Here is a 14,016-nt window from a genome sequence, read left to right on the forward strand (position 1 = left end):
ATTTTATTTTATTTTTTAAAAATTTAGAAGAGTTTATTTGAGCCCAAATGAGGACATATGCCTGGGAACAAGATCTCAAATGCTCCCTGGTTTTATTTAAAAATATATACTTGTGTGATACACAATTAGGAAGGAGCACATTGAGAAGCACCTGCCCCAGCTCACAGGTGGGCTTACCTGGTGTCTCAGTCTGTTTGGGCTGCAATAACAACATACCACAGACTGGGTGGCTTATTAGCATCACACACTTATTACAGTTCTGGAGGATGGAAGGCCAATGTCAGGGTGTCAGCATCGTCATGTTCTAGTGAGGGCTCTCTTCCGGGTTGAATACTACCAACTTCTCACTATGTCCTCACCTAGGGGAGAGGGGGAGGGATCTCTGTGGGATCCCTTTTATACGGGCACTTATTCCACTCCTGACAGTTCCACACTCATGACCTAGTTACCTCCCAAATGTTCCACCTCTTAATACCTTCATCTTTGGGGGTCAGGGTTTCAACATGGGAATTTCAGAGGGGACACCAACATTCAGACCATAGCAGGTGCCTCCTAGGTCCTTCCAGAGATAACCCATGTTACAAACATGTACAGGTATAGACTTTCCCAAAGGTTGTTTTGTTTTGTTTTTTACACACATGGGAGGAAACGATACCCTACGTAGTGCACATTCCTCTTTGTGCCGCGTATATCTTGGAGGTAATTCCAAACGGGTATCTAAAGACCGGCCTCGTTTGCTTTACAACTGAAGAGCCCTCGGTGGCATGACTATCCTATAGTTTAATGCCTCTTAATAGACACTGAGTTATCGCTCAGTTTGCTGTTAAACCAGTATAGTGGGGAATTATGGGGATGGGCCATCATTTCCTGTGCACAGCTTTGTAGGATAAATTCCCAGAGGTGGGGCTGCTGGGTTAGAAAATCTCTGTGTCTATAACTTGGAGAAGAAATATTTTCAGATTGCCCTCTGTGGAGCCTTGTACCTAATGGCACTCCCACCAGTAACGAAAGTGAGCACCGAGGGCAGGGAATGAACCTGATCTATTTCAGCAGTGCCTGGACACAGGAGGCATCCATCAATCTTGCTCTATTGAATTAAAAGAGACCTTGCCCGTTTTCCAGGTGAGGATAAAGAGGAGGATTAGTGGTAGTGCTTACAATCCAAATCCGGAACCTAAGTCCAGTCCTTTGCTTTAGGGCAGTGGTCGGCAAACTCATTAGTCAACAGAGCGGCAAACCGCGGCTCCCGAGCCGCATGTGGATTAGAGATTTGGAAGAACGGGGAGGAAGGAAGGCGGCTTCTTATGTGTCAGGGAGCTTCTTGCTGGCTGCACACAGTGGGAGAACACACCTCCTGCCCCCGTCAGTCCTTCTTCCGACCCCGTCCCTTCCCCTTCGCCCCCATTTCTAGCACCTGAATATTCCAAATTACACACTGCTGTGAATCAGTCCCTAACAAGGACCTGAGGATTCGAAGGGAGACACATCAGTCTGGCAACTATCTTTCCCACCTGTTTCCCCAAGAGGCTGCCGCATCAAGTGTTCTGATGGCGACTTTATTCAGGGGAGAAGGGGAAAGGATCTAGAATTGAGTTTCTCTAGTAATCTGGAGAGGAGCGAATCTCTGGGGTTCTAGGGAGCAGGGACCGGGCTCCAGAAACTAGAAGGCGGTGAGGGAGAGGGAGAGGGAGAGGGGTGGAGCTCTGAGGGACTATTGGGGCGGGGCAGGGGGTGGGGAGTGAAGGGACGCTTCTTCCATCTAAGGCCAGGCGCCCCCTAGGGGCCGCTGCCGCTTCCACTGCCACTCCCGCTGCCCGCAACGTCCTGGATCCAGGTGCGAGGGTGGCGGACGCGTGGGAAGGTGGTTTCCCGGGCCCTCCGCCCCTGTCTGCGAGTCGGAAGCACCGAGATGGAGATGTTGAGGCAGTCACCACCGCCAGGAACTACCACCGGCAGCGTGTAGCCCAGAACCGAGCGGCAAAGGTCCATCCCGGCAGTGAAGGTCTGGGAGAAGAGGTGGAGTTAGGGCCCGTGTGGGCGTTTTCAAGACCGTGGCCTTAGGAAGGGAAAGACTGGGAGTTGCATAGAGAGCAGGGGCCGGAGGAGCGGTCTTGGGGAGGACAATTCTCGCCTCTTGGTCTTTCTGGGAGTCTGGGGGAGGACCCATGGGGGGGGCGGGGATTTGAGGAGGGCGAGTAAGTAGTTCTTACTGGGTCCCAAGGGGCTGGGACCTTGGGAAAGGTGAATGGGCTTCCGGATCTTCAGACTGTGGATGGGCCTAGAGCAGAGACAGTCCCTTGGGAAGAACAAAATAGGTCTCTGGGCCTTAGGGAGGCTACAGGCTTACGCATATGTGTTCCACTATGGGGTTGGGCTGTAGAAGGGGGAAGGGTGGGAGCAGGGATTGGGGATGCTAGGACAGACTGGGACCTGGGCCATAGTAAGGGGAGGTCTCAGCCTCTCCCCCGAGCCCTCTGTCCCATGCTCACCTGCCCGTAGGTACTGCAGCCAGGGTTGCAGTCCCTCTTGTCTAGGGGTGGGAGCCAAGTCGGGCCGCAGGTGATAGCACTTTTGCAGATGGCAACCCTGGGGTTGGTGTGTGGAGAGAAGGTGGGTAAAGGCTCTGCAGTTGGTTCCAGTGGGATTCCTGCCCTCCAAGGATCTTGTGTCTCTCCCCCGCCCACTTCCAGGTCCTGCCTCTTAGTACCACGCCCCTACAAACACCACCCTCCAGGTTTCACCCCGCCCCCCCCCCCCATATTCTCTTTTCTAAAAAAAAAAAACAATTTTTATTTTATTTTTTTTTTTTTGCCCTAGCTGGTCTGGCTCAGTGGATAGAGCGTCGGCCTGCAGACCAAAGAATCTCGGGTTCGATTCTGGTCAAGGGCAGGTACCTTGGTTGCAGGCTCCTCCCCTACCCAATCGATGTGTGTGTTTTTTTCTTTAAAATACATATATATATATTGATTTCAGAGAGGAAGGGAGAGGGAGAGAGCTAGAAACATCACTGATGAGAGAGAATCATTGGTCGGCTGCCTCCTGCACGCCCACACTGGGGATGGAGCCTGCAACCCAGGCATGTGTCCTGACTGAATTAAACCGTCACCTCCTGGTTCATAGGTTGATGCTCAACCACTGAGCCATGCCGTCCGGGCCTCGATGTGTTTCTCTCACATCGATGTTTCTGTCTGTCTGCCACTCTCCCTAAAAATAAATGGAAAAATATCCTCCTGTGAGGATTAACAAACCAACAAATTTTAAATTGATTTCAGAGAGGATGGGAGATGGGGAGAGAGATAGAAACATCAATGATGAGATAGAATCACTGATCAGCTGCCTCCTGCACACCCCACACTGGGAATTGAGCCCTCAACCCGGGCATGTGCCCTGACCGAGAATCGAACTGTAACCTCCTGGTTCATAGGTCGCAGCTCAACCACTGAGCCACACCAGCCGGGCCCGCCCCATATTCTCTACACATACCCAGAGCTTTGTCACCATTGGCCGAATCCCTGCCCATCACAGACCATCTGCTATAAGCTAACCCATTTACCTGTCTATCCATCCAGGTTATCCCTTTTAGCTTCTGTTTTCAATCAAGAGGCCCTACTCCTTTATTTAAAAACCAGGTTCCTGGGAGGCCACGCCTCCCTACAGCCCATCTTAAAAGACAGGGGCTCTACAGGCTCCTCCCCTTTCTGCCTGGCTTCAGAACACCGGGCCTCATACTTTAGAACTTGGCCACACTGGAGGTAGGCCATGTCCCTTCAAACTCTAGGACCTGTAAGCTGCAGATCCTGCCTTCGGCCCCACCCACAATATAGGCCATTCTTCCCACCTCCTACCAGTCATGGCAGAGCTCCGGGCAGAGCAGCTGTGTCTGGTGTACCCCCAGGAGCAGGAAGCGGAAGTGACTGCGGAGAGCAACTTGGAGGTGTCTCAGAAAGGATTCGCACCTGGACATCGGGAGAGACAGGACCGGATGGGTCAAGATGCCAGGGGGCTCTGGCCCCTGGTTGGGGCAACTGGAGCAAAAAGCACGAGGAAACACTGGGGGGTGCTGTACTCACCTAGGGCTAGGCTTCCTACAGCCCTCTGAGAGGATCCCAGGTTCCAGTGCCTCTGGTGTGCCCATCTCTGAGGGACAACAAACAGGGCAATGGAAAAGGGAACTTCTTTTAGTTGAGGTTTTGGATCCTCATGTAGGGTTGACCTCAATAATACAATTCCTCTCAAACATGAAACAAGACACTTTGTTTGAGGTGCAAGTAACAATAAGTTATCATAATCAGCTAATTATTTTTATGTCCCTAGTAGTGGTATAAGTGCTCAAATGCTTGCATACACCCCTTTACAACACCCCTACGAGATAGGTCTATTTCTCCCACTTTTTAAAAAATATTTTTTATTGATTTCAGAGAGGAAGGGAGAGGGAAAGATAGAAACATCAATGATGAAAAAGAATCATTTATTGGCTGCCTCCTGCACACCCCACACTGGGAATCGAGCCTACAACTCGGACATGTGTGCCTTGACTGGGACTCAAACACTGACCTCCTGGTCCATAGGTGGATGCTCAACCACTGAGCCATACTGGCCAGGCTCTCCCATTTATTAGTGGCCCACATAAGGCCCAGAGAGGTTAAGTGACTTGCCCAGGGTCACACAGCTACAAAGTGTCAGAGTTCGTATTTTAACCCAGACAATCTGACTCCAGAGCCTATTATCTTTAACCAACATTCTTTTTTTAAAAAAAAATATTTTATTGGTTTTTCACAGAGAGGAAGGGAGAGGGATAGAGAGCTAAAAACATCGATGAGAGAGAACATCGACCAGCTGCCTCCTGCACGCCCCCTACCGGGGATGTGCCCGCAACCAATGTACATGCCCTCGACCGGAATCGAACCCGGGACCTTCCAGTCTGCAGAGGGGAAGGTCCACTGAGCCAAACCGGTTTCGGCAATTTAACCAACATCTACTATCCACTGAGCCAAACCGGTTTCGGCAATTTAACCAACATTCTTAAGCACTAGCCCAGACTGCCCACCCTGGTCACTCTAAGTTCCTGTTATAAGGAAATTATCATTGCTGTGTTGGAGTGTGCATTCTTGGGAGTTAGGGGTTAGGCAGGGTCTGGAGTGCTCACCTGCTAGGTGCAGCTGGCTGGTACCCAGATCAGCTGCCAGCCTATGGTGTCTCTGGGACCTGATGGGGAGTGCACGGCTCCCTCCACATGCCCCTAGCAGGATCCATGCCAGGGTCAGTTGCAGGACCCAGGCCAGGCCCCTAGGTCGTGTAGAGCCCCTGCAGGCCATGTCCACCTGAGATAGAGTCAGCTCAGTTATGGGTGAGGTTTGGCTGTCCTTTTCTGGGAGCTCAGGGTGATACTCTTTTTTTTTTTTTTTAAATATATATTTTATTGATTCTCCACAGAGAGGAAGGGAGAGAGAGAGCCAGAAACATCAACCAGCTGCCCCCTGCACACCACCCACCGGGGACGTGCCCGCACCCAAGGCACATGCCCCCGACCAGAATCGAACCCGGGACCCCTGAGTCTGCAGGCCAATGCTCCATCCACTGAGCCAAACCAACCAGGGCAAGGGTGATACTCTTGATGTACACTCAAGACATGGTACCAGGCAGAGCAGTTGGGAGGCATTGACCAAAGACCTTAAAACCCCAGGGGGCCACCAAGGCCTGGCTCTGACCCAGAAGTCCCCCAAGTGCTCCCCAGTTTGACCATACTGCCCTGCCCCACCCCCATCCTGTCCACCAGGACCTCCCACCCTTTCAGCTCTTGGACGATCCTCAGAACTGAGCGGGACATCTCCAGCTCTTCCAATGTCCTGTCCAGTAAGTCCTATCTTCTGCCCAGTCTCCTCCCCCCTCTCAATCCCCGCTGGCCCCTCATGGTCACCTTCTCAGTCTACAATCGGCTTAGGGGCTGCTACTCAGGGCTGGGCCTTTGGAGCCAAGCTTGGCTGTGGCAGGACTCAGGTTCTGCTGCTGGGGTCCAAAAATCCCAGGTCAGAAGACAGAGTCTGTGGAGACAAGACGATTCCCCGCCCCCTGCTCCTATGCCCCCCTGGGGCCCCGCTTACCTGTTAGCGGCACTGGGGTCTAGGGTGCTGCTGAGACACCTCAGGGTTAAGTCCAGGAAATGGACTAAAGGGGCGTGGTTTGATGCAGGGGAGGTGTTTCCCAACACCACGCCCCCTGCCCCAGCTGACCAAAGGCTGGAGGACCTGGGACTGGTGTATGTATGTACATCCTTGTCTTTGCCTTTATTTTTGAGTTGTGGCATAAACTATGGATCTATATGTGTGGGGAGTGTGTGTCATGTCGAATGAAGGTGTGTTTGTGTGGCTGTGTGTGTTGCGTGTTGAATGTATGTTGTGTGTAGTTTTTTAAAAATATTTTTTTATCGATTTCAGAGAAGAAGGGAGAGGGATAGAGAGATAGAAACATCAATGATGAGAGAGAATCATTGATTGGCTGCCTCCAGCACACCCCCTACTGGGGATTGAGCCCACAACCTGGGCATGTGCCCTTGGCTGGAATCGAACCTGGGACCCTTCAGTCTGCAGGCTGATGCTCTATCCACTGAGCCATACTGGCTAGGGCTGTTGTGTGCATTTTATATGTGCCTATTGCTTGTGTGGCTAGTGTATGTGTTCACATTCTGGATGAGGAGAACTGTGTGTGTTCCAAGCCAAGTGTGTCCAGTTGAGTAAGAATCAGGTAATAAATGTAGGGAAGGGGAGTATAGAATCAGGTTAGAATGGGTGTCCTGTGAAAATGTTGGATCAGTGAGTGGATAAAGTCAGTGGGTAAATATTGTTTGTTTTTATTTTAATTTTTTTTTAATCCTCACCCAGGGATATTTTTCCATTTTTAGAGAGAGTGGAGTAGAGAGGGTAAGACAGAGAGAAATATCTATGTGAAAGAAACACATTGATTGGTTGCCTCATGCACAAGCCCCGACCAGGGCCTGGGCCAGGGAGGAGCCTGCAACCAAGGTACATGCACTTGTCTGGAATCAAACCCAGGACCCTTCAGTCTGCAGGCCGATGCTCTATCTACTGAGCCAAGCCAGCTAGGGCTAAAGGTTGTGTGTGTTGTTTTATTAAGTTTTTTAAAAAATATATTTTTATTGATTTCAGAGAGGAAGGGAGAGGGGGAGAGAAACATCAATGATCAGAGAATAATTGATCAGCTGCTTCCTGCATGCCCCCTATTGGGGATCAAACCTGAAACCCTGGCATGTGCCCTGACCAGGAATCAAACCATGACCTCCTGGTTCATAGGTCAAGGCTCAACCACTGAGCCACACCAGCCGGGCAATGGGTAAAGGTTGTTGATCATAAATGTTGAATATGAATGAACAAGAGGATGTTGTCCTGTGTAGAAAGGGTGTGTCTGCATCTGAAATATGTATGTGTGTCCCAGTTTGTGTAAATGCGTGTCCCTTGAAAACATTTCTTCAAGTCATTCAACAAACATTTATTGAGCACCTGCTCTCCCTCAGATTCTGGGGATGCAATAGTGACCAAGACATGGAAATCTCAATCCTCATAGACCTGACATTTTAGTAGGAGAGTCTGATAAGAAAAGCAGCCCTGCCCTAGTCAGTTTTGCTCAGTGGATAGAGCATCGGCCTGTGGACTAAAGGGTCCCGAGTTAGATTCTTGTCAAGGGCATGTACCTTGGTTGTAGGCTCCTCCCCAGCCCAGGCCCTGGTCGGGGCTCGTGCATGAGGTGTCCAATAGATGTGTTTCTCTCACATCCATGTTTCTGTCTTTCCCTCTCTCTTCCATTCTTCCTAAAAATCAATAGAAAAATATCCTCAGGTGAGGATTAACAAAAAAAAGGGGGGGGGGAGAAAGAAAATAAAAATAAAACAGACCTGTAGTTGGTATGTGAATATGGGTGTGTGTCCATGTGTTGTTTTGGGATGATAATGTGTCTGCATGTTCAATGAGAGTTTGTGTATAGCTGAGCTTTCTTTGGTTTTGGGAACTGTGTGTGCATGCTTGTGTTTGTATGTGTTGTTTGTGTGTGTTTGCACTTGCCGAATGTGTGTGTTTGCATTTTCTAAGTATGTGCAGAGTGTGATTTTATGTGTATATATGTGTGTGTCTGTTTGCTGAGTATGTCCGTGTGTATGTCCGTGGAGTATTTGTTTTCAGAGTGTGTATATATGAGTATGTGAGGCTGAGTATTTGTTCGTATATTCATGTTTGTGTGTTTGCAGAATGTATGTGTACATGTGTATGTGCCTGTGCTTGTAGTGTGCATATATATGTTTTTGTGAGTGATTACCACAACCTCTCCATTTCTTCTCAGGCTAGTGCAGAGTTTTTGTCTATTTTACTGACTGTTGTACTTCTAGATCCCAAAACATTCATTTGCACAAACTAGGTGCTCAATACAAGTTGAGTAAAGGAACTAATTAGGAGGCACTGTTTTTGGGCCCTTCTGTGGGCATCCATTGATATCCTGGAGGTGTCAGCACCAAGACCTAGTGAACCTAACTTTCCCTGGCCCATTTTGGTGCTCGTAGGTCTATGCCTCCCGCCAGCCATTCCTCTCCCCTGACCTCAGCCCCCAACCCTGCGTGCAGGTTTCAGCACCGTGGACAGGAGCTCCCGACAAATCAGCACCACGGAGAGCACTCACAACAACACAAAAATGCCGACCAACAGAAATGAAACAGATTACTTAGGCAAAGGCCCAAGGAACACCGAGACCTAGCCCTCTCCATCGCCTTATTGACAAGCTCATGTCGCTCCTGGCTAGTGACCACGACCTCCAGGGCGCCCAGGCCAGTTATGGGCCGGGACTCTTGGGAAGACCCCAGTTTCCAATTCCTAGACGTGGCGTGGGAAGCTCTCTGATGCTTTCCACTCTCTGGGGAGCATGGTCAGTATGGCTTCAACTATGGGAACACTGCAGAGCGGGGGGGGGGGGGGGGGGGTGAAAATCACTCCAGTTGCCCACCTTCCCAAAGACCACCTAATCATTCCTATAAATACAGCCTGGCTTGGCCTGGCCTGGCTCTTTAACCCAGACAGGGAAGGAGGGGGTCACTAGCGAGGCTGAAGAATCTCTCTTTGGGAAAGGAGAGCGGTATATGGATGTAAATGTTTTTTTGAAGGGGCATCTCCTGTGAAGACGGGTCTTCTTGGTGAAAATGTCACTTTAAAATGTCTCTCCTTGGGATATGGGGAGTCTCATGGGTGGGGACAATCTCCCACAGAGAACATGGCATTTTAGGGGGTCGCTCATTGGGGTTATCCTCACCAGGCTCCTCACATGAAATGTCTGTCACCCGTGGAAACTTTGCAGAAATGTTTCTTCCTGGGGGAGGGGAGCGTGTGAGAGGAGGACTCACCTCTCAATGCCCACCTGTCTCAGGAATGATTTTCTGGGTGAGGGGAGAGTTTGATTGGCGAGGGCCTCCCTGTGGAGACTATGGCCCCACGGGAATGTGTCCCTGAGAGGGTCGTGGGGGCACTCCCATAGGAAACATATCTGTGAGGCTATCGTTCTAGGTATTTCTTGGGTTGGGGTCTACCCATGAGCATCTCTCTCCCCTGGGGTGCCTCCTCAAAGGGGTCTCTCGGTAGCTTGGCTCTCTCTCCGGTTATCTGGAGGCTCCTCCCCCCGCCTCCCCCACCCCCCCAGCGCAGGGGACCTTGGCCGCGGCCGGGCTCCAGCGCCCAGACGCAGTGACGGTGCCAGACCCGCCCCACTTCGCTCCGCCCCCGTGCCCCCCCACCCCACCCCCCAGCCGCCGACGCCGCGGTCCCCGCGGCTTCTCACTCCCTCCCTCCTCCCGCCGCCGCCACCACCGTCGCCTCCCGCCTCCCTCCCCCGGGCTGCAGCCGCCTCTGCCGCCATGGACGACTCGGGCCTGATCCGCCGCCGGAGGCTGCAGGTAGGCGGTTGCCCGGGCTGGGTGGAGAGGAAGGGGTCGGCGCCCTGGGGCGGGGCCGGGCTGGGGGCAGAAGAACTTGCGCCGGGGTTCGCCTCGGCGCCCCCTCACCTGGCCTCGGGCTGCTACCCGCACGGAACGCGGTGGCCGAGCGTCCTGCCGCGCTGGGAGCCCCGCCCCTCAGGCGCCGCCCGGGGATCCAGGGATCTGAAGGAGGGGGTGCAGCTCCACGTTGAGGATGGCCTGAGGGGCGCCTGGCCCACCGGAGGGGAAGAGGGCTGGGGCCGAAGTCGTCACCCTGGAACTCCGCCCGGCTGAGGGTGAGGGGGTCTAGAGCAAAGTTATTGCCCCAGGGCTCCCGCCCCTCGGGGCCGCCAGCACTACCGCAGCCGTAAACATGTTTGTGCGGCAGCCTCGCCCCTTTCCACCTCAGGAGCCCCTTTTGGAGGTGTAGGGACCCTCCTGAGACTTCCATGCACCTGCCCAGCCACCAGGATTCTTCCTACTGACCTAATTGGACAGGCACCGAGACAGCCTCTCTCTATTGCACTCCCCACTACACCTCCCCCATCCTCAAGTCCAGCGCAGCTTGTGGGTGGGCGGGAGAGATTTTTAGCTCCTTGCAGCCTCAGAAGATGCTGGTCTCCAGCCTGCGCAGGCGCGGGAGGCGTGGGTCCACTGCTCGGAGTTGGACACTGAGGACTGTTGTGGAGTGTAGGAAGGCGGGGACAAATCAGGAACTCCCACTTCCAAGACGGGCGGGGATTGTGAAGCTGAGAAGGGTCTTCTCCTGTCTTTGGTGTGTACTTCTAAGGGTTAATATAGGGGTTTGGTGTTGCTCCCAAACAGACCCCAAAGAGAAAACTGATCAAAGCTTCACCCCAAGGCCTGCCTGGGGTCTGGTCCTTATGAGCCTTTTTGGAGCTCAGTCCTGTGCTAGATAATCTGGAGGGGTTTAGATAAAGCCTTACGGAACCCAGACCGAGGCTACATCTCTTGCCTGGAGCTTGGGAAAAGAAGGGGAGGGGGGGTTCAAACCCTCATTCAGGGCCTTGTCCTTTTCCGGACTTCTCTAATCCACCATCCCTGAGGTTGGAGGCCAAGGTGAGCTGATCAGTCACTGCAGCAGGAGAAATCGGGGTCAGACAGCAGGAAGGACTTTCCAGGTGTCTGGATGATGCTGGAGCCAGACCTATGTTGCAAAGCTATTTTGCTTTCAAACAGAGCTCAGATGGCCTCATCTAGGAGCCTTGGACTCTTTAAGTCTTCCCTCTCCGTTCCAGGGCTGACTTAGGAAAAAGGGTTCTGAGAAAAGGGAGGGAGCTGCGGCAAAGCCAGAGCAAGTGCTGTGAAGGAGCCAGACTGGGTACGCGCTGTCGGATCTCCAGGAAAAGGGGGGGAAGGGGCGGTGCCTGCATGAAGTGTGCCTCCGCCCTCCAGGCCGGCGCCGATTCCCATTGGCTCAGCGCCACGCGGGATTTCTGTCTCCCGCAAGACCACACCTCCAGCCCAGGATCCTCCCACTCACCCTCCAGTCCACCCGGAGGCATCCACTAGTTCCTGCGACTGGCCCGAGTCTTGCTCCTACCTTTTCCCTCTGGCAGGGTTGGGTTAACCAGTTCGTTGCCTGGATACACCCTCACGCTGGTGCAACCCCTTAAGAGCTGTCCCACAACCTCTGAGCGCCCGCGGGTTCCCGATGAGCAATGGGGATCGTTTGGACAGCATCCGGGTTCCAAGGCCCTGTTCGCAGCGCCGTCCATTAATCCTAGGGAGAAGCAGCATCTGCTTGGCAGAGCCATTCTGCAGCTGGGGATGGATGTGACGTCTGTTACACTGACGCCCAGGATCCAAACCCTCCACCGCTCCAGTTGCCCCTTTGTTCGACCTTAGAAGGTTTAGGAACGCTGGCGGATGGAGCTAGGTTGGAGGACTTCTCCGGGAGGTGCTTAAAGGTTCCTCAGGAGCTCACCTTCAAAAGCCGGGTGTACCCAGGTCTGGAGTCCTGGGCTCCGTGGCCAGAAAATCCAGGTCTTGATTTCACTTGGGCCATTGCAGTTGCGCAGCCGGCCAGGCTGATCCAACATGCAGCTCATTCAAGCTGATCCTGTGAAGAAAGGGGGAAAACCCGGTATGGATTTAAAGTCACCCAGTGGCTCTGTGGGGCAGGACTGCTGCTGTAGACATTGTGCCCTTTGACCTCAACCATACCTGTGTCCTCTGTACATGGGAGGGGGAAGTCCTCTGGCCCATCTTCTGTCACGCAGGGTGTCCATCCACAGTAGTTCCTGTTCCTAATATTGAGCATTAACTATGCGCTAGGTATCATGCTGAGGTGTGAGGCACCTGCACCATCTCACAGAATTCTCTTGGAGGCACAACTAGTAGAAGGTCATTTGCCAAGAGGCAAAGCTGGGATTTGGACTAGGGCTTTCTGCTTTCTAGAATCCCAAAGATGAGCTGAAACCGGTTTGGCTCAGTGGATAGAGCATCGGTCTGCGGACTGAAGGGTCCCAGGTTCTATTTCAGTCAGGGGCATGTACATTGGTTGTGGGCACATCCCCGGTAGGGGGTGTGCAGGAGGCAGCTGATCGATGTTTCTAGCTCTCTATCCCTCTCCCTTCCTCTCTGTAAAAAAATCAATAAAATATATATATTTTAAAAAAAGAATCCCAAAGATGGTTAATTTCCTCCTGGTTGGACTCGCCCAAAAAGGGATTTTTGAAACCGTCACCCAAAATTTGCAGCCCTACCCAATCCCCTTTATTCACATCAGCCTGTGGACTCAGAACTGGCTGGAAGGTGGCACCCCTCTCCCCATTGCTCTCGGAAGAGTTCAGACCTATGTAATTTCTGGTCCCTGTAGTGACTTCCTGTGTGCTTAGCAAACAGAATATAACCATTCTCTGATATGTACACATAAAATTAATGGCTACTAATTATTATCACTGCCGTTATAAAAAAAAAGACCACCTAGCCATCATCTAATCCCCAATTCAAATCTCAGTTTTGAGCCACTCTAACTGTCCCCATCCCCAACTCTGTGGATCTGGCTGGGAGTGGGGTAAAACCCTTGGAATGTGGAGGATGCACTCATTCATTCATTCATTCATTCAACCTTTCATGCTTGAGCATGCCAAGTTCATTCCTGCCTCCATGCCTTTGCAGTTTCCTCACCTTGAATGCTTTCTCCACAAATGCTCCCATCTTAAAAGTCACCTCCCCAGAGTAGCTCTCTCAGACCTTCATGACCCCTCCTAGCAATTTCTCATCATATCTCCTCCCTTAGTTTTAAATTCATGACACTCATTACTGCCTAAAACGATGTCATCACTTCTATATTGATCTTTTTTGTCTGCTTCCCTCCTGTAAATGATGGTCCCAAAAGGGCAAGAATTTTTGTTTCATTCAGTGCTGTGTCCCCAGTGCCTAGCACAGTGCCTGGCATACATACAGTAGGTGCTCAAGAAAATTTTTTTAAACAAAGACTCCTATTCATTTGCACATACATACACTGAGATGCCAACTCAGGAGTCCTCTATGGGGTCCTGTGCTGGTCTCTGATGGTCAGGGAAGGAATCAACCTGATACCCGCCACCCCCCCCACCCCCCGCCCCACTGCAGTCCTCAGCGCATGGCCAAAGATGGCCAGTGATGATGTTGATGAGGGGCCTGTGCCACCCAACTTCTGCTCCTCCAGGGGGCTGAGAAGACTTGCCGGCTGAGGCTGCTGGCCCATGCTGACCTCTATCTTTTTGCTCCTTTGCCTTCCAGAAGGATTTGCCTCTGCCCCGGAAAAGCAGCAGGTGAGCCTTGGGGAGAGATGCGCTGGGCTGGACGCCCCTTCTCCAGCCAGAGTTGGGATGCAAGGCGGGCGCGGGCGGGGCCTGAGGCATTGGTGTCCAGCAGCGCCCCCTCCTGGCAGGCGGCAGCCGCACGGCCCTTCCCGTCCCTCCCCTCCCCTCCCCTCCCCTCCCCCGCCCTCCTCTGCCCGCTGCGGCTTCAGCCTCCGCCCCGTGCACTCGCTCCCCGCGCCGCCGCTGCTGCCGCACCTGCCACCATGTCGCCACCGCCGGGTC

At 52.5% G+C, this 14,016-nt stretch overlaps 1 protein-coding gene across 1 annotated transcript; it reads right to left on the bottom strand.

The window, feature by feature from the left end:
• Window positions 1-1,556: 1,556 nt before the first annotated feature.
• On the bottom strand, window positions 1,557-5,997 carry RTBDN (retbindin). The gene is made up of 6 exons (XM_054717346.1): window positions 5,918-5,997; window positions 5,147-5,321; window positions 4,071-4,137; window positions 3,846-3,956; window positions 2,490-2,586; window positions 1,557-2,004 (listed from the first exon to the last, which is right to left on the bottom strand). The coding sequence occupies exons 2-6, from the start codon at window positions 5,313-5,315 to the stop codon at window positions 1,777-1,779; spliced, it is 672 nt and encodes a 223-aa protein (XP_054573321.1). The 5' UTR covers window positions 5,316-5,321; window positions 5,918-5,997; the 3' UTR covers window positions 1,557-1,776.
• Window positions 5,998-14,016: the final 8,019 nt, after the last annotated feature.

The sequence above is a fragment of the Eptesicus fuscus genome, chromosome 6, assembly GCF_027574615.1.
Source record: "Eptesicus fuscus isolate TK198812 chromosome 6, DD_ASM_mEF_20220401, whole genome shotgun sequence".
In the NCBI taxonomy this organism is placed as follows: Eukaryota; Metazoa; Chordata; class Mammalia; order Chiroptera; family Vespertilionidae; genus Eptesicus; species Eptesicus fuscus.

Bases quoted from the DNA above. Each gene is read 5' to 3' on its own strand.
- RTBDN (XM_054717346.1), bottom strand. From the start codon at position 5,315: ATGGCCTGCAGGGGCTCTACACGACCTAGGGGCCTGGCCTGGGTCCTG. The intron at 2,587-3,845 runs GTAGGAGGTGGG...CACCAACCCCAG, and splicing joins CCGGAGCTCTGCCATGACTG to GGTTGCCATCTGCAAAAGTG. The intron at 2,005-2,489 runs GTGAGCATGGGA...CTCTTCTCCCAG, and splicing joins GCTGCAGTACCTACGGGCAG to ACCTTCACTGCCGGGATGGA.